Source organism: Triticum aestivum, chromosome 1D, assembly GCF_018294505.1.
Source record: "Triticum aestivum cultivar Chinese Spring chromosome 1D, IWGSC CS RefSeq v2.1, whole genome shotgun sequence".
NCBI classification, from domain to species: domain Eukaryota; kingdom Viridiplantae; phylum Streptophyta; class Magnoliopsida; order Poales; family Poaceae; genus Triticum; species Triticum aestivum.
Window position 1 is genome coordinate 344,289,508 of NC_057796.1, and position 17,392 is coordinate 344,306,899.

The following is a 17,392-nucleotide window of genomic DNA, read 5'->3' on the forward strand; positions in this document are numbered from 1 at the left end:
CAAATGCATGATTTGAGGTGAAGGGGACATGGTGTTCTCCTCCCACCATTCATTGATGCTAATCAATATAGCAATAACAATCATTGATTGCTTTAGTCATCAATCGCAAATCAATGTTAATAAAGCTAATTAACCTTTTGTTTTAGAAACTATAATTGTTCATATTTTGGTGCTTTAGCTTGTGATTTACTGACCTATGTTAATATTAATATGATTGTGTAATTGTTTTTTTATAAAATCATGCTCATGATTTACCTACCTAAATAAAAATCACTTATTTTGTAAGAATTTAATGGCTATCCAAAGAAAATATAATTTTATTTGGTAAGTCAATAAAAGAGGAAAAACTAAGGCCTCCTTTGGTTTGTAGGAATTTTATAGGATAGGATTTTCAAAGAAAAAATTCCTATGGAGCCCTTTGGTTTGTAGGAATGGATTCCTATTCCTATGTAGGATAGGATCCAATCCTTCACATTTCAAAGGAAAAAAATATTAGCCTAGACTCAATGAAGAAAATCCTATTCTATGCATCAAATGACATCTCTTTCTTGATAGGAATTGAGATGCATGTCATCTCACTTCCTATGAAGTTCCTATTCCTACAATAATTCTATCTTATGAACCAAAGGAGGCCTAAGATGTTTACGAGGTAAACTGATGAGAAAAATCTAAAAGTAGGAGGAAAAAAGTCAAAACGGATAGAGGAAAGAGGAAACGTACATAAGAGCATCTCCAGCCGTTCGGCCCCCCAGGGCGCCGAAAAAGAGCGGTCTGGGGGCGAGCCGGCGCTAGTTCGCCCCCTGGGGTTCGGTTTGCTCCCAGTCACGTGCCCACGGTCGCCGCGGGTTCGACGAAGTTCGTTTCAATTTTTTTGCAAACTCGGCGAAGTTCGGCCAATTTTCGACGAAATTTGTACAAAAACTTAAAAACATGCATGAACTAACTTAAAAACGAACTAAAAGCCTAGCCGCCGCCGCCACCGTCGCCGCCGCCGCCGTCTACATGCCGAGAAGCCTGTAGAAGCGGGTGTAGTTGCCGCCGCCGCCGTCGTCGTCGTTGCCGCGCGCCTCACCTGCGGCGTGCCTGCTGCATCCCTCGCCGGGGTCGCCGACAGCGCTTGACGGCCCGGCCTCGCCCTCGTCGTCGCTGTCGATGATGATAACGCGCCCTCCTCGGCGACACGGCGACGCTCCTCGGAGCAGCTACGGGCCTGGGTCTCCAAGTACGCCCGACGCTGGCGGCGCACCTGCTCGCGGGCGTAGTCCTCCCTCGCCCATTTGAGGGCGGACTCATCGTCGGGGGCCACCATGCCGGCGTGCTCCGGCTTCACGGGGAGCATGTCCGGCTCGGGCTTCGGCCGGACCAGGCAGAGGGAGCGCCTCGTCGGTGCAGTCGCAGGCGAGGGCTCGTTGATGACGAGGGCACCGCTGCGAGCACGACGCCCGAGCGGTGTCTCCTCCGGCTCGGGCTTGACGGGGCGGAGGGCTGGCGAGCCGGAGCCCGACGACGAGGACGACCCCGGCTCCATTCGCCGCGGCATCCAGGAACTGCCGCGGCCGCGTCGGGTACTCCAGCCGCGGCACATTGCCGGTCTCGATGTGGTCGAGGACGGCGTCGAGTGTGCGCCCGGGGACGCTCCACCACTCGCGCCGTCCTTCGGAGTTGTGGCGGCCGCGGGGGACGATGTCGTTGACGGAGGCGGTCTGCTCCTCGCGGCGGCGCTGGAAGTACATCGTCCACAGCGTTTCGCTGTCGGGCGCGTACCTCGGCTCGTTCCGCTGCTCCTCTGTCAACGAGGAGCGGATGCGAGCGATCTCCGCCCGCCGTGCCGCCCCTTCGGGCACCGGACGCCGCCGGCGCTCAGTCTCCACGAGCCAGGCACGCGCATGTCGGGGGGCGCCGGGTACTCGGCCTCGTACAGAAGGCGCGCCTCCGGCTCCTGGAGGTGTCGGCGGCCGAAGCCGTTCGTCGCTGCGCCGTCGCTTGGGTATCTCTCCGCCATGGTTTTGCTCGTCGGCGGGCAGGGGAGTGGTGGGAGAGCTCGCCGGAGGGGAAAAGGCTTTCACTGGAGGTAGAGGGGGAGGCTGTGGCGCTCACCGGCAGGGAGGGGCGCCTTTTATAGCCGAAGCGGGGTGGCCCGGGGGCGGCATGCGGGCGGACGCGTGGCGCATGCGGGCGGGACGCGCGTTGGCGGCGTCTTCACTGCGCCGCCCGTGAGGCATCAATGGAGGGCGACCGGCGCGGCAGCGTGGCAGCCTTCGCATTGATTCCCGCGGGAACCGAGGCGATGAGGTCGACGAAGCGGCTGTCTCGCTGACTCGGCGGGCCCGCGGCTGTTTCGCGCCAAAACACTCGCCCCGGCGCCCCCGGGCTCCCCCGGCGCGTCGGGTTCAACCTGGGTCCGCCGGCGCTGATTTCGGCCCAAGCCGGCGAAAAAGGGCTTCTGAAGGCGCGACTGGGCCGTTTTTCAGCGTCGGCGCAAAAAAATCGCCTGAAGAGGCGATTCTAGGGGCACGGCTGAAGATGCTCTAAGGTTCAACAAGAATCACATCGCGCAAGAAAAAGAACGTTACTTTGTGGCAAAATGTCAAGATAAAAACAAGCAAAATCACTGCAAAAAGGATGCAGAGCATCAAATCAAATTGGGTCAGTAGTGACGTCAGGTCACCCCGGTTCGCGGCCTCTCGCCAGTTGTACAATGGTGGCATATGGATACAGATGCCTCATGACAAAAAATTAATTTGAGGCATATGTGTTGATTTTTTCTCCCTGATGCAAACTACTACTAGTGGGCCTCATAAAAAATAAAAAGTGACTTTCACTACATATGCATCCCTCCTCTTCACTTTAACTTTTTCTAACTTTATGCATCAGACCACACTTTTCTCTCTAAGCACCCGCCTCCTGGAAAAGATCCTGCTTTTTCTGTCATTCGCATTCTACATGGCATGTGAGGCATCACCTGAGACTATGCATTGGGCATGCCCTAAACGGTAAAGCGAAGGCCAAAAGTCTGGGAGCTTCGACCAGACGCGAACAGATTCGAAACGAGCCGCCAGTCACGCGTCCGCTGTCCTTCTCCCCCCATTTATTTCGTGCCGCTGCGTTGCTGTCGCCTGGTCCGGTTCCCAATCTCATCGCCAAGCAATCACTCTAGCCCTCCCCACCAGCGTGACCTCGGCAGTATGGCGAGCCCGCAGTGCTGCGCGAACCCGCCGACGCTCAACCCCGCCGCCGGCGAGGGCAAGGTCGTGGACAGCTTTGGCGGGATCAAGGCGTACGTCGCCGGCGCCCAAGAGTCCAAGGCCGCCGTCGTTCTCATCTCCGACGTCTACGGTAATTGATTTCGGCCAGAATTCTTCTCTATTCGTATTCAAGTTCGGTTGCCGGGGATAGTGACGATTAACGGCCGTTCCCGTTTTCTGCGTGCAGGGTTTGATGCGCCGAATCTGAGGTAGTATACTTGTTTGTGCTTTCTGACATCACGAGTTTTGTTTTATACCCATATCTCTTAGTTTAGCATAGGTATGTCCGTACAGTCGGTAGATTCCGTTCTGTCCCCGTTTGGCGGCATTCATCAATAGTGATAAAATCATCACGCCATTTAGCAACGGTGTTGCTTTTCGCCTGCCGTTTTTGCCGAGTCGTGCGTACTGTCTAAAAAATGGGCAGTTTCGTCCTCAGAGGCCATCTGATAATAATACTTCGGTGCTGGGTGTGGAAGTCGATCCGCACCAGAAGGACGAAGGATACTCGAATTGCAGTCGCTGCATAGAAGTTCCTCATTATTCTCACACACTTTGGGCAAATATGTAACTGGAAGGTTCACACAATTTATGGCTGAGATTTTAGCCCAGCTGTTAATTTCTGAATAGTTTCTTGTGGGCTTCTATTTTATGACGCCCTGTGCCCTCTACTTTAGTTTATCACAATTCACAATGAAGGAGTTCTCTGATGTAGCTTCTTTCCTCTCTCCTCTTGAAGGAAGATAGCCGATAAAGTTGCTTCGTCTGGATATTTTGTTGTGGTGCCAGATTTCTTACATGGGGATCCATTTGTACCTGAAGACGCTGACAGACCAATAGCAGTGTGGATAAAGGAGCATACCCCGGTTTGTTGTCTCCTGATTCCCTGAAACCTTGTTCTTGTATTTCTCCTGTAAATGTTCAGGCCACGTTGCTTTAGTTTATGTTTAAGCTATATGTTTCGAAAGCTGTCCAGTTTCCATCGCATGACATTGCTGGCCTTTTGTACTTAGATTCGGACAGTGTTAACTAAGTAACCGAGGGTGGGAAGTGATGATAAAACCAATAGGTCCAAACCTAACATGTATATGGCAGCATGTTATGACTTTGTGAGAATATGTGTAGGATATTGACTGATTGTGTCCTGTTCCACCAACGTGGATAAGCTCTCCTGGGTCAGAAGAATAGAATGGAGACGCTCTACTGAGCTGATAGGGGTTTGAGTTACTTCTCACTGAATGTGATGTCACATCTAATATAAACGAATAAATTGTGCTTTTATACAGGGAAAAGCATTTGAAGAGGCAAAACCTGTTATTGCTGCTCTAAAGGAACAAGGAGCGTCTAGTGTTGGGGCTGCAGGTTATTGCTGGGGTGGTAAGCACTGTTTTGTTTTGTTACATCTGAACCCAAATTCTAAGGTTTAACCTGCTAAGCATTGTGCTTCTTCTCCCTACATATCAGCAAAGGTAGTTGCAGAGTTAGCAAAAGCTAATGAGATCCAGGCAGCCGTTATGTCGCACCCTTCATTTGTTACTGTTGATGATATAAAAGGTAATATCTCTTCCTTGAGAATTATATATACTCACTTAAATTGTTCCATTTGAAAGGTTTCAGATTCTTACACTACGACATGTGCTATATCTCAGAGGTGAAATGCCCCATCGCTATACTTGGAGCTGAAACTGACAAAACATCCCCACCAGAATTGGTCAAGCAGTTCGAGCAGGTTCTAGCCTCTTCTAACTCTGGGGTAAGTTCTCATTTCGAGCAACCCGGTCTTCAAACCAACCATGATGTACTCAAGCTATAGAATATGTGATATAACAAAGGCTAAACTAATTGTCAAATTTGGAGCTGCCCTGGTGCGGAACTGTATCTGACCAGAATGTTGTCTGGTTGTTCCGGCATCACTTGTTTCTACTTCCTTCCCAAATTATGTACCAATTTGCCTTTTGATGTTAAAGTAGGTATCAGACATTTTGCAATTAAGAGCCATCCAGGCTTCATGGCTTTTACTTTACGAGCCCCTGGTCAAACCTTAGCATTTTATAGTTACAAGCTAGTGTTATTATCCATCTGAGCATCTTGTTTTCTTGAAAGTGAGAAGGTATTATTCTATTTCTATCTAATATTCACTAGTATTAAAGGTATCATGATGAAAAAGAGGGAAAAGGACGTAATATTGTCTGAAAATTAAGTCAGAAAGTACAGTAGAATGTGCATAAATTGGAGACACATTATTGTTTGAGAACTGGAGCTCAAAATCTCCCATCCTGATACGATATCTTATGGAACTACAGATTGCTAACTTTGTCAAGATCTTCCCTGGGGTTTCTCATGGATGGACCGTGAGATACAAAAGCGAAGACGCAGCTGCTGTGAAGAGCGCTGAGGAAGCCCTGGTGGACATGGTTGACTGGTTTAACAAGAACCTCAAGTGAACCTAATGAATTAGCGGCCATCCTTTTGTAATAAGCCAGTGTCACTCTTCAGGAGTCATCACGCGAGCATCCACGGTTTATGTTATGGTCTCTTAGCTATAGCCTATAGGGCATGCTTCTTTGTCTGCCGCAGGTCTGCTGGTATGTGTGTGATTGCTCATTTCGGGGTCTGCTTGTGCTGAACACTGAACTATTGCACTCAAATAAAATGTGGTATTTGCAGTTCTGTGAGCTGGCACTTCCCTGGTTACTTTTCTTTTGTTTGGTGTTGGGGATGAAAGGACAGATCGTTACAACCCAGTTTATTCCTTGTTCCAACATAATTTTATAGAGACGCGGGCTGACGCCATGCGTCATCCGGCTGATCAGATCGGCCGGGTCGGCACCTGTTTGATCTGTCCTAGACATCCTTAGGATGATCGCAAAACGGACCATGTTGTGGGCACCCATAGCAAGGCGGGCCATGTTGCGGTGTTGGCACCCATTGCAAGGTGGGCCATGTTGCGGTCGCCTTTAGCTTGTGTGACATTGCATTTAGTGGGGAGTCCCAATATAGAAACGACATTTTCTTGCCGATATGTGCCCGACATGCCAAATCAAGCCGTTGATGCATGGGATGGAAGTGCACCCGTGCATTGCCAAATCAAGCCGTTGATGCATGGGGTGGAAGTGCACCCGTGCATTCGATTTAGCATCGTGCACATATCGGGTGCATTCGGTTTAGCATCGTGCACATATTGGGCAAGGGAGGATCGTTCGCACAGTAGTTTTCGTGCAATATGGTTCATGTTGCGGTGACCCACTGCAACATGGACGATGTTGCGAACCCACTGTCCCATCACCATCACCGCAGCCTTCCTCACCACAACATCATCCATGTTGTGGTCGTTGCCACCACGACATCATCTATGCTGCAGTTGATGATCACGAAATCCTGCCGTTGGTCGGTGTCTATGGTCGCAGCTCCGCTGCCCGGGGCTCGTAGCACGGCCTCTGGCAACAGGGACATGGCGATTTTGCAGCAGTGAGATCAAGGTCATGGAACAATCTCTTCCTCACTTTTCACTGGGGTGCACATGGACGCTGTAACATCCATGACAGGATCAAGAGGTCGGAAAGTAGGGGATCCATGGCCGGCTCAAAGAAGGTAGGAGAAAAGGACCCATGGCAGGAACGGAGAGTTTAGGAGAAACGGGATCGGAGGAACATGTGGTTGTGCTCGCTTCGGTTGGCGATAAGGTGAAACGGATAGGGGTGTGCAGGGTCCACGGGGGCACGTGGCAACATAGGAGGAAGCCGGTGCGTGAGATGTTTTCCGTCAGTTGGCTGGCGCCGGCGGCAGGCAGTTTGGCCTGGCCGGTCGCTACCGCCACATGAAGCAAAGCAAAAAACGAAATCAGTGTTGGGTCAGCAGTGAGGTTACCCGTCACCCTGCCTGGAGCAAACAAATGAAAGGCCCACCCGTAAAAAACAAAAACAAAGGAAAGGCCCAACCAAAAAGCCTCCAACCTTCTCCACGAACAGATTCGAAACACCCCGCAGTCACCTCCGTCGGCTCTCGGCTGGTCTGGTTCCCAACCCCAACCACCAGGCACCAGCAGCCTCGGCAGGATGGCTAGCCCGCAGTGCTGCGCGGACCCGCCGACGCTCAACCCCGCCGGCGGGGAGGGCAGGGTCGTCGACAGCTTCGGCGGGATCACGGCGTACGTCGCCGGCGCCCGAGAGTCCAAGGCCGCTGTCGTCCTCATCTCCGATATCTTCGGTAAACCCCGCCCTTGACAAGAACTCTTATCTTCTCATAACCCGAATTCTCTTATGTTATAACAGCGCTTCCCGTCTTCCCCTTGCAGGGTTTGAAGCACCGAATCTGAGGTATACACTTTTGTGCTCTCTGACATTACGACCTCTGTTTTGCACCTACTCCCTCCGTTTTTAAATATAAGTCTTTCTAGAGATTCCTCTATGAACTACATACGGAGCGAAATGAATAAATCTACACTCTAAAATGCATCTATATACATCCGTATGTGATCCATAGTGGAATCTCTACGAAGACTTATATTTAGGAACGGGGGCATGCAGTACATCTTTTGGTTTAGCAACGACATGTCTGTAGGCTCTGTTCATCACGCCGTAATAGCGAGTTGTGACGGTATTGCTTTCCCGCTGCCGTTTTTGTGTCATGCATATTGTTCAGAACTTGGCAATTTAGTCCTCAGAGGCCTTCTTCTAATAAGGAGTAATTCTTGGTGAGATTTTATGGCTGAGATTTTGGCCTGGCTATTAAACCTTGAAGAGTTCTTAGTGGACTTTTTGTTTTATGATGACCTATGACCTTGTAGCGACCAGACTTCAAATGGTCTGTGCTGCTGTGCACCAGTGTCATCCCTGGATCAGTAATGCTGACACGCACAGTACAAATGGAGGATTTATAACAGAGTAGCAATCACACACTTATTACATCGAATATCTCCGAAGAGATTAAGTATGATAAACATGGCTTAAGGCCATCTAATAACGATAACAGCGGAAGACTTGGAAGATAAGTGAGTCCATCAACTCTAGCGGCATCACTGAGTATAAGACCACGACCTAAGGCACCTTACTCGTCGTCTGAAAAGTCTGCAACATGAAACGTTGCAGCCCGAAAACGGGTCAGCACATAGAATATGCTGGCAAAGTAACACATAGAGAGTAATGAACAGTAATAATGCTATACTACATGCATATATGGCTGGTGGAAAGCTTTTACAATTTTGCGAAAAGCCAATTTTATCCTACTTCAAAAGAATAAATTTTATTTAACTATCATGGTGGTTGTTAAACATTGAGAAGGTACCTCCAACTCAATCCCAATTAAGTGTCATCATTAACCCAACAAAATTAATTAAAAATAACATAGTGATGAGATTCAAATGATAATTCAGGTACTAGATACTCAAGTTGTCCATAACCGGGGACACGGCTAACCATGATTAGTTTGTACACTCTGCAGGGGTTTGCGCACTTTTCCCCACAAGACTCGATCGCCTCCGTTTTATTTCTCGCACTGCATGGTGTTTGAGAAACGGATGACCGAGACACAATCTTTCAGAAGCAATCACTCTTTACTCTGGATGGACCGGTACACCTACTTTCCCCTACATCTGCTAGCCCACCTCTTCAAGAGATCATGTAACCTACTCGACTATGCTAGAGCCCATAATAGCTTGTGGCTGCACACGGAAGTTTCTAGCATGAACAATCTTATGATCCCTTTGAGCCTGGGTGGCGGTCCTTATACAAACAGACAACACTGGGTTCTCCAGGTGCCTCAATCCACCCAGATGTGAGTTTTAGTTGCCACCTTAAGTTGAACCATTAATAAACATCTCACATCTGTCATGAATATCTCTCAAACCCAAACCACGTCTACGAGCATAGCATGGCAATAAATAGCAACGTAGAAGTAACTCCCAAGGGTTTGATAAGAAAACAGGTAATAGGTACTACCTCAACTACTTCCCAGTTCCCACAATTTAGTTAGATCCTAGTCATGCAATGTTTGAGGAATAGATCTAATGCAATAAAAACTGGGTATGGAAAGTATGATCAAAGTGTTACTTGCCTTGCTGATGATCCGCAAAACCTAACGAGTCGAAGTAACAAGCGGCACACTCCGGGTACTCTATCGCAAACAAACAAGCATACAATCAGTACTCATCTAATGCACATGTAAAACTCGAATGGAAGATCCAACCAGTAAGTTCAACTTAAAAACTCCGGTTTGCAAAAAGAATCAACTCGAAAGAAGCAACGAAAGTCAAACGGCGAAAGAAAGAAGCTTCGTTTACTAATCTGGATCTAGGTCAAATTTTACTGTAGCAAAAACTTGTTTGAGTATGTTAAACCGAAAGAGAATTTCGAGACGAAACTCTAGGCGCTTGAATCGCCTGATTCCGATAAACGAGCGAGAAGTTAAACAGAAACGAAGATTCGATCAGAAATCGAATCTGAGATAATCGCAGAAAAATCCGACGAAAAAGAAAAAACGGACGAACGGTTAAAGAACGGACGTTTGTTAACAGAGAAAAACCGACGAACGCGTTCATTAAAACGAACGGTTCGGTGAACGCTCGCAAAATAATCAAACCGAAAAAAACCGATCTAGGGTTTTTTTTAAACGAATGGTGTTTTTTTTTAGAAAACCGGCAAAACGAACGGGGCAGTACCTCGTCTGGGCGGGGGCTCCGGCGGCGAGGGGCGCGGGGTGCGGGCTCGGGGAGGGGGGGCGGCGAGGGGCGGGCAAGGCGGGCGGCGGCGGCGACGAGCAAGGCGGGCGGCGGCGGCTAGATGAGAGAAGAGGGGGGGTTTTGCGGGGTATATAAAGGGGGGGGGGGGCGGCGCGAGGCTTGGAGGAGGGGCAAGCTCCGGCGGCTCGGACTCCCGTGTCCATGGCGAACACGGCGGCGTCCTGTGCGCGGAGAGGAGAGAGGCGCGGGGTGGGCCGGCGGCCTGGCGCTCGGCTGGGCTCGGCCCAGCGGGCGCGCGCGTTTTTTTTTAAAACGTTCCGCGGAAAATAATTCACAGAAAAATAAATAAAAGTCAGAAAAATATAAAATAAATTTTTCCCGTCTAGTTAAAAAATCTAGAATAGGGTGAACATTTTTTTAACACAAAATAAATATTTTGAAAACATGCCATATTTGTAATGCAATAAAAATTGCAAATAAAATCCAAATAAATTTCAATAAATGATTTTAACATTTTTCCTCCAGTATTTCAATTATTTTGGAGAAGTCATATTTTCTCCTCTCGTTTATTTTTAAAATGAAATATTTTTCCGGAGAGAAAATAATTAAAACCAAAATCCTCGTCTTATTATTTGATGAAAATCAAATATGAAAATTTGAGAAAATCCCCAACTCTCTCCGAGGGTCCTTGAGTTGCTTAGGATTTATCGAGGATTTGTCAAAATGCAATAAAACATGATATGCAATGATGATCTATGTATAACATACCAAATTGAAAATTTGGGATGTTACAGACCTCTACTTTAGTTTGTCACAACCAACAAGTGTCAGCTATGATGGGAGTTCTGATGTAGTTTCTTTCCCCTTGAAGGAAGATAGCCGATAAAGTTGCTTCGTCTGGATATTTTGTTGTGGTGCCAGATTTCTTACATGGGGATCCATATGTACCTGAAAACGCTGACAGGCCAATACAAGTGTGGTTAAAAGAACATGCTCCGGTTTGTTGTCTCCTGATTCCCGCAAACCTTGTTCCTTTTATTTCTTGTAAATGTTCAGGTCACGTTTGCTTTAGTTTATGTTTATTAAGGTATATGTTCCAAAAGCTTTCCAGTTTGCATCGCATGAGGTTGCTGGCCTTGGTACTTTGATTCACACACTGTTAACTAAGTAACCAAGGGTGAGAAGTGATGGTAAAACCAATATCCAAACCTAACAACATGTATATGAAAGCATGCTATGAATTTGTAAGAATATATGTAGGCCCCTGTGTAGCTGTCGCCTGCGGGTGAAGACACACTTATTTTTTTAAATGGAGTTGATTTGCCAGTTTCTGAAGTTAGTTCTCCGACAAGTATTTCCGGACAGAGGGAGTATAAACGAATGAATTGTTCCTTTATACAGGGAAAAGCATTTGAAGAGGCAAAACCTGTTATTGCTGCTCTAAAAGAACAAGGAGTATCTACTGTTGGGGCTGCAGGTTATTGTTGGGGTGGTAAGCACAGTTTTGTTTTATTACATCTGAACCCAAATTATAAGGTTTAACCTGCTAAGCATTATGCTTCTTCTCCTTACATATCAGCAAAGGGAGTTGCAGAGTTAGCGAAAGCTAATGAGATACAGGCAGCTGTTATGTCACACCCTTCTTTTGTTACTGTTGACGATATCAAAGGTAAGATATCTTCCTTGAGAATTCAAGATACATACTTAACATTGTTCCATTTGAAAGGCTTCAGATTCTTACACTATGACATGTGCTATATTTCAGAGGTGAAATGCCCCATCGCTATACTTGGAGCTGAAACTGACAAAACATCCCCACCAGAATTGGTCAAGCAGTTCGAGCAGGTTCTATCCTCTTCTAACTCTGGGGTAAGTTCTCATTTCGAGCAACCAGTTCTTCAAATCAACTATGACGTTGTCTAGGTATGGAATATGTGATATAACTAAGTTGTCAAATTTGAAAATGGCTCAGTGCCAAGCTGTATCTGATTAGTATACTGTTTGACTGTTCCAGCATAATGTGTTGCTACTTCCTCCCAATCTAATTAGCTTTTGACATCAAAGGAGCTGACAATCATCTTTTCTTTTAAATAAGGGCCAACTAGCCTTATGCAATATTTTACTTTATGAGTCACTGGACTTAGCAGCATTTTATAGTACTAGTTATTATCCATGTGAATGACTAGTTTCTTGGAAGTAAGAAGGTATTATCTTATATTCACCCGAAAGTGTAGTATCATGAAGAATTAGGAAATAGATGTTACAGATTGAGAAAAAGCAACCAGAAAGTACAGTAGAATGTAGGTAAATTGGAGACACACATTATCGGTACGATATTGTTGCAGAACCGGAGCTCAAAATCTTTCATCCTGATATGATCATTTATGAACCTACAGATTGCTCACTTTGTCAAGATTTTCCCTGGGGTTTCTCATGGATGGACTGTGAGATACAAAAGTGAAGACGCAGGTGCTGTGAAGAGTGCTGAGGAAGCCCTGTCAGACATGATCGACTGGTTTAACAAGAACCTAAAGTGAACCTGAATTAGCGGTCCTTTTTTCTTAATAGGCCAGTGTCACTCTTCACCAGTCATCATGCAATCATCCAGGGTTTATGTTATGGTCCGCATCGTTGGTCGTCTGCAGGTGTCTGTCCTGTGCAGTATGTATTGTGTGCTTGCTCATATCAGTCTCTGCTTGTGCTGAACACATTACTATAATACTATAGCACTGAAATAAAATGCGATATTTGTAGTTTTGAGAGTTGGACCACTTGTCTCGTTGTCTTTATGTAACTTGTGTGGTGATTGTTGTTGGCTCTGCCCACTGCCGTCATCTCCAACACCTCCGGTAAGACAACTGGTCGAGTTAACTGGCCAATCTCCAACACCTGCAGCGTTCCAGACTCTAGTGCCTATAAAGTATGTATACCGAGAACCATTTTATCTTTGCAGCGTTCGATGTGCCGAAACTGAGATACACTGTGAATTTATTTTCTCGTGAGAGTTACCATTCTGAAATGGTTACATTTGCATGTTATTTCCTTTGCATCTCCTTCAACATGGAGCAGTTACTTAATTTTGTCAATGGTGTAGCAATAGCTTAAGTGCTTAACACTGATAAAGCCGACGAGTCTGCATGTAGAAACGGTGACCTTGGGCCATTGCGTCCTGACAGCCATACAGCCATGTAGTAGATGGTGTTGATGAAACATATTTCGTATGAGAAGGAAAGGGAGCTGGAATTACAGAATGGTAATCTCTGTTTGTAGTCTGTTTGTAGTTTTCAGTTCAAATTTGTGAAACACAAGCGAGAGGCTTGATGGCTCTCCCCTCTCCTCTCCTCCTCCCACCTCCGGCCCTCCACCGCACCGCCCCCAGCTCAACTCCGGCCGCCGACAGCTCTCCCCATGATCACACGCTCACCACCAGCCCCCTCGATGCCCTGCGCCCCTCCGTGGCGCCACCGCCATTGCCTTTCTTCGACCCCCCTATGTCAAAGCAGGGCAAGTGGCTCTCCGCTGCTTCCTGGACTGCGGCAATGCCATGGGGTTAGAGTTTGAGGATGACTGCAGTTTCTACTGCCGCCTTGCAGTCACCACGCCGGCGATACACCTTGCGTCGCCACTCTACCTCATCTTCGAGTTCTCCAACCGCCACCTTGACGCCATCACGGTGGCCGCTCTGCTCCAAGCCGTCCTTGGTGGCTGTGCCGCCGACTTATTCGTCGCCCAGTGCTCCTCACTGGTCTTCCGTTTCCATGTGGCTACGCCGCGCATCGGCGAGATCATTCTACACCAAAACCAATCCGCCACCGCAACTACGCCTTTTCCTTCGCTCGCTCGCTGCCTCTGCCTCCACCCACCTCTGCTGCGCCCGCCTCATGCCTGTCGCTCGCCTCCCTCCTGCAAGTCCCCGAAGACCTCTGCCTTCACTTTGAAGGTGTGGTCTCCTCGCAACTCCGGTCGACTGCCACCATTGACCCGCACCACAACCGCCATGGGTGCCGCATGTACGCTCGTGTCATCCAATTCCCGTTTATCCTACAAGCTCACTTCATGGCCCTCATCCTCGCTCGCCTCTTCGGCGGCTGCTTCTCCCACTTCAATGTCACCGATGAGGGCGACTCTTGCTTCGCCTTCACCGTTGCCAGCCCCGCGGTGGCCAACCTCGTCGCTGACATGGGAGATTTCCACAAAAGAGGCATGTTGATCCGCTTCCCTCGCCCGCCAGCTCTGGGTGCCTCCGCACGCCCGCTTGCTGGAATCGCTGAGATCCCCGTGCCTGAAACCACGGCTTCCCCACCGACGACGAACATCTCTGCTTCTCCGCCACCACCGTCAACAACCCTTGATCTACCCAAGGTTAGACGTGCTCGGCCTGGTATTAGATTTTATTACCGTATGTTGCATGCTAATCACCCTAATCAGCTCCCAACACATTCGCTTTACACCTCTCACAACCACTGCTTCGGGGTTACTTTCATGCCAATTTCGGTTAGACCTAATGAAATGCTTGTCGAGTCAGCTCTAAACCACTGTTTTTCAGTCAAACAAGATTTCCATGCAATCAAAGTAGATGAGCTCATTTTCAAAACTGGTATCTTCTCCCGCCTCGCTAAGGTTCAAATTCTCAGGCATGGGTCCCTAGACTTCTCTGGTTTTCGTCTCTTCCTCTTTGGCTAGCTTGACCATGCAGCAGCGCACTGTGCCCGTCACTTACCGCTATATCATGCCTACTCCCATACACCGCTCACGCCGCGCACCGTCTCTATCCTGGGGCCCTTCGCGCCTACACGCCCACGCATGCTCGGACCAAACCCAGCCGCCCTCACGAGAGACCCGCACATCCCCTCACCCATGCAGGATAGCCGGGCCCACCCCATGCACAATGATGGCAGCACAGTGGAGAAAGGCGGACCAAATCCTCCCAAAGATCCGTACGCATCACGACCGGAGACGCATGCGTGCATCGCTCGCGCTAGAACCCAAGCATCCCCTTTTGTATCTCTGTCTGTGCCAAATCTGGCTCACCCTCTGCCCCCACCCGCGTCTAATCCGGACGGCGCCGCGCCGCCCCCTGTCTCCCCCCGCCTGCCCACCGCTCCCACGCCGTGCCAGGAGATTGCATTGGGAACCGAAGGAATCACACGGTCTCGCCCTCGCTCGCCCACGCCACCCCCGAGCCTACCCCTGGCCAGCATCTAGCCGTAATCATCGCTACTACTTCGCCGCCGCAGCCTAATCCGCCTGCTCGATCCCCACGCCCTGACGCCAAGTTGCCTCAACCTCTGCTGCACGCTTCAGATCACATCCCTCTGCCACAAGATACGCCGCCCATGCGGTCCAACAGCGCCACGACGGCCACCTATCGGGACGCGCTCCTCTCCTCCCCTCGTGCCCATAGCTACCCCCAGCTACGTCCTATATATATACCACCACGCCGGGCCCTCCCCCTCTCCATCGCCACCCCCATCCACCACAAAAATCTCACAAGAAACCTCGCTGCTTCCGCTGCCTCGCTCTCGACCACCGCATCGAGGCTTGCAGAGACCCTGTTCGCTGCGCTCGCTGCTGGCGGAACGGCCACCGCAGCCGCGACTGCAGGTACCTCCGCCTTTGGCCTTTTTCCCCCTCTCCCCGAATCATTCACCGCAAGCCCTAACCCCGCCTTCTGTCGTCGCAGGATGAATCACGGCAGCTCCTCGTCGGCCACGACCCGCGTCCCCCACACCCTCATGATAGGAGAGGTGCCCATTATCCTGTCGGAGCCTTTCCCTGCTGTCTGCGTCCCCTCCCCGTTCATCCTCCACGGCGTCCCCGTCAACTCCGACGGCGTGCCACTGCCTCCTCCCTCACCACCACGCACAGCTGCACCTCCCCCAACCCCCACCACCCCGCACCACCACCTCACCCACAACACCTCCACTCCATTCGACACCCACGCGCTCAGAGCCCGCCTCACAGACATCTTCACTGCCTCGCAGTTCACCATGGCCGAATCCCATGTCTCCGACTCCGAGCCGGACGAGGATCCTCCTCGCCCTCAACGTGAGGCCGGCATGATCCCTCCCTATGGCGATATGTCGCGTGTCGCTGTCCCACCTTGCCTTATGTATTGCCCACGCCGCTTCGCCTTCGCACACCTGCAAACACCCGTTCACAACCCCACCCCTCTCATCCGCCGCGCCATCCAGCACACCTGCGGCAACCCGGCCTTCATCTTGGACGGGTCTTGGCGCGGGGTTGAATGCATCACCTTCCACACTCTCGAGGCACGCAATGATGTCCTCCGCCACAGTCCAATAGAATTTGAGGGCAACCTAGTTACTATCGAGCCTGTAGAGCATGCAGACCGCTCCATTGCCATCTTCTCCGACCTAGCCGAGGTCGAGGTGTCAGAGTTCCCTCATGAGCTCTGGCACGAAGACGGCATTCGATTGGCGCTTGCTTTCCTTGGCGACGTTTGTGCCGTGGATGACTTCTGTCTTCACGGTATCGACTACACCTCGTTCCGCGCTCTCGTCCTGCTCCAGTCCGGCAAGCCGGCTCCACCTGGCCTAGTCATCCAGCTCCCACCCATCAACGAGATCAAAATCGCTAAGGTTGTAGAAGTTTCTCGCTGGCACCATGGCGACGGCGCCCCTTTGGTGGCTCCTCCTCCGATGACGACTCTGCTCCTCTCTCCCAGCGCGCCTCTCCACGCCCGCCCTCACCTCAGCACTTTGCTCCGGTGGTCTCTGCCGTCAGGGCGGGCTGGCGTGCAGATCCCACCTACGGTGGGACCAGGCCTGTTGCCCACCCCCCTCGCCTGACGCACGAGCCCTCCATGCCTCTCATGCCGGTGCCACCTCTGGTCCTGTCCTGTCAACTGTCCTTCCCCCTCCTAGCTCTGCACGTGACCCTCTTGTCGTCTCTGATGACGACTAGAGCGGCTCTGAGGGCATGCACGTCCCCCTCCTGCATGCAGTCTCATCAGACTCCCTTGACGCGGTGCATGCACCTGCGGTGCCGGCCCCGGCTCCACTTGTCATCCACCCGCTGCCCAGGGTGGCGGCCGTTGACCCGCCTGCTCCTCCTGCTCACGCAGGGGATGGTGTGGTGGGCCCCGTGCTTCGCTCCGCTTCGTCGGCCTTCGCTCTCGTCGCCCCGGCCGACCCAGCTCCCCCAGCGCCGCCCACCTTCACTTTCTCCGCAGGAGAATCATCAAGTGCCAACGGTAACTCCCCCCTTCCATCTTCAATTCCTACAACCCCTCCTCCGGCTTCTAACTCTAACTCTGAACCTGCTGCGGCCAACACAGCACTCCCTCTTCAGGATCTTGACACCCACGAGTGCACCGCCCGTGTCGTGGAATTGTCACGGCAGATGTCCTTGAGCTAGGACTTAGTCGTGGAGCCATCGCAGCTAGGAAGCTTAAAGGGGTTAAACGGGACAAGGAACACGAGGGTTATACTGGTTCGGCCCCTTACGG

General features: G+C 50.3%; 2 protein-coding genes across 3 annotated transcripts; both read left to right on the forward strand.

Moving 5' to 3' along the window:
- Positions 1 to 3,036: 3,036 nt before the first annotated feature.
- LOC123181936 (endo-1,3;1,4-beta-D-glucanase) lies at positions 3,037 to 5,915 on the forward strand. Its single transcript, XM_044594349.1, has 7 exons — positions 3,037 to 3,336; positions 3,433 to 3,454; positions 3,985 to 4,111; positions 4,532 to 4,622; positions 4,710 to 4,799; positions 4,895 to 4,998; positions 5,549 to 5,915. Exons 1-7 carry the CDS (start codon positions 3,186 to 3,188, stop codon positions 5,687 to 5,689), a joined length of 726 nt encoding a protein of 241 aa, XP_044450284.1. The 5' UTR covers positions 3,037 to 3,185; the 3' UTR covers positions 5,690 to 5,915.
- A 1,248-nt stretch (positions 5,916 to 7,163) lies between these two features.
- LOC123181935 (endo-1,3;1,4-beta-D-glucanase) lies at positions 7,164 to 12,686 on the forward strand. Of its 2 annotated transcripts, XM_044594347.1 has the most exons (8): positions 7,164 to 7,451; positions 7,540 to 7,561; positions 8,685 to 8,813; positions 10,793 to 10,919; positions 11,323 to 11,413; positions 11,501 to 11,590; positions 11,687 to 11,790; positions 12,318 to 12,686. In XM_044594347.1, exons 1-8 carry the CDS (start codon positions 7,301 to 7,303, stop codon positions 12,456 to 12,458), a joined length of 855 nt encoding a protein of 284 aa, XP_044450282.1. In that variant the 5' UTR covers positions 7,164 to 7,300; the 3' UTR covers positions 12,459 to 12,686. The 2 variants fall into 2 exon arrangements, with proteins under 2 accessions (XP_044450282.1, XP_044450283.1); XM_044594348.1 differs by lacking the exon at positions 8,685 to 8,813 and having other exon boundaries at positions 7,167 to 7,451.
- The last annotated feature ends 4,706 nt before the right edge of the window (positions 12,687 to 17,392 follow it).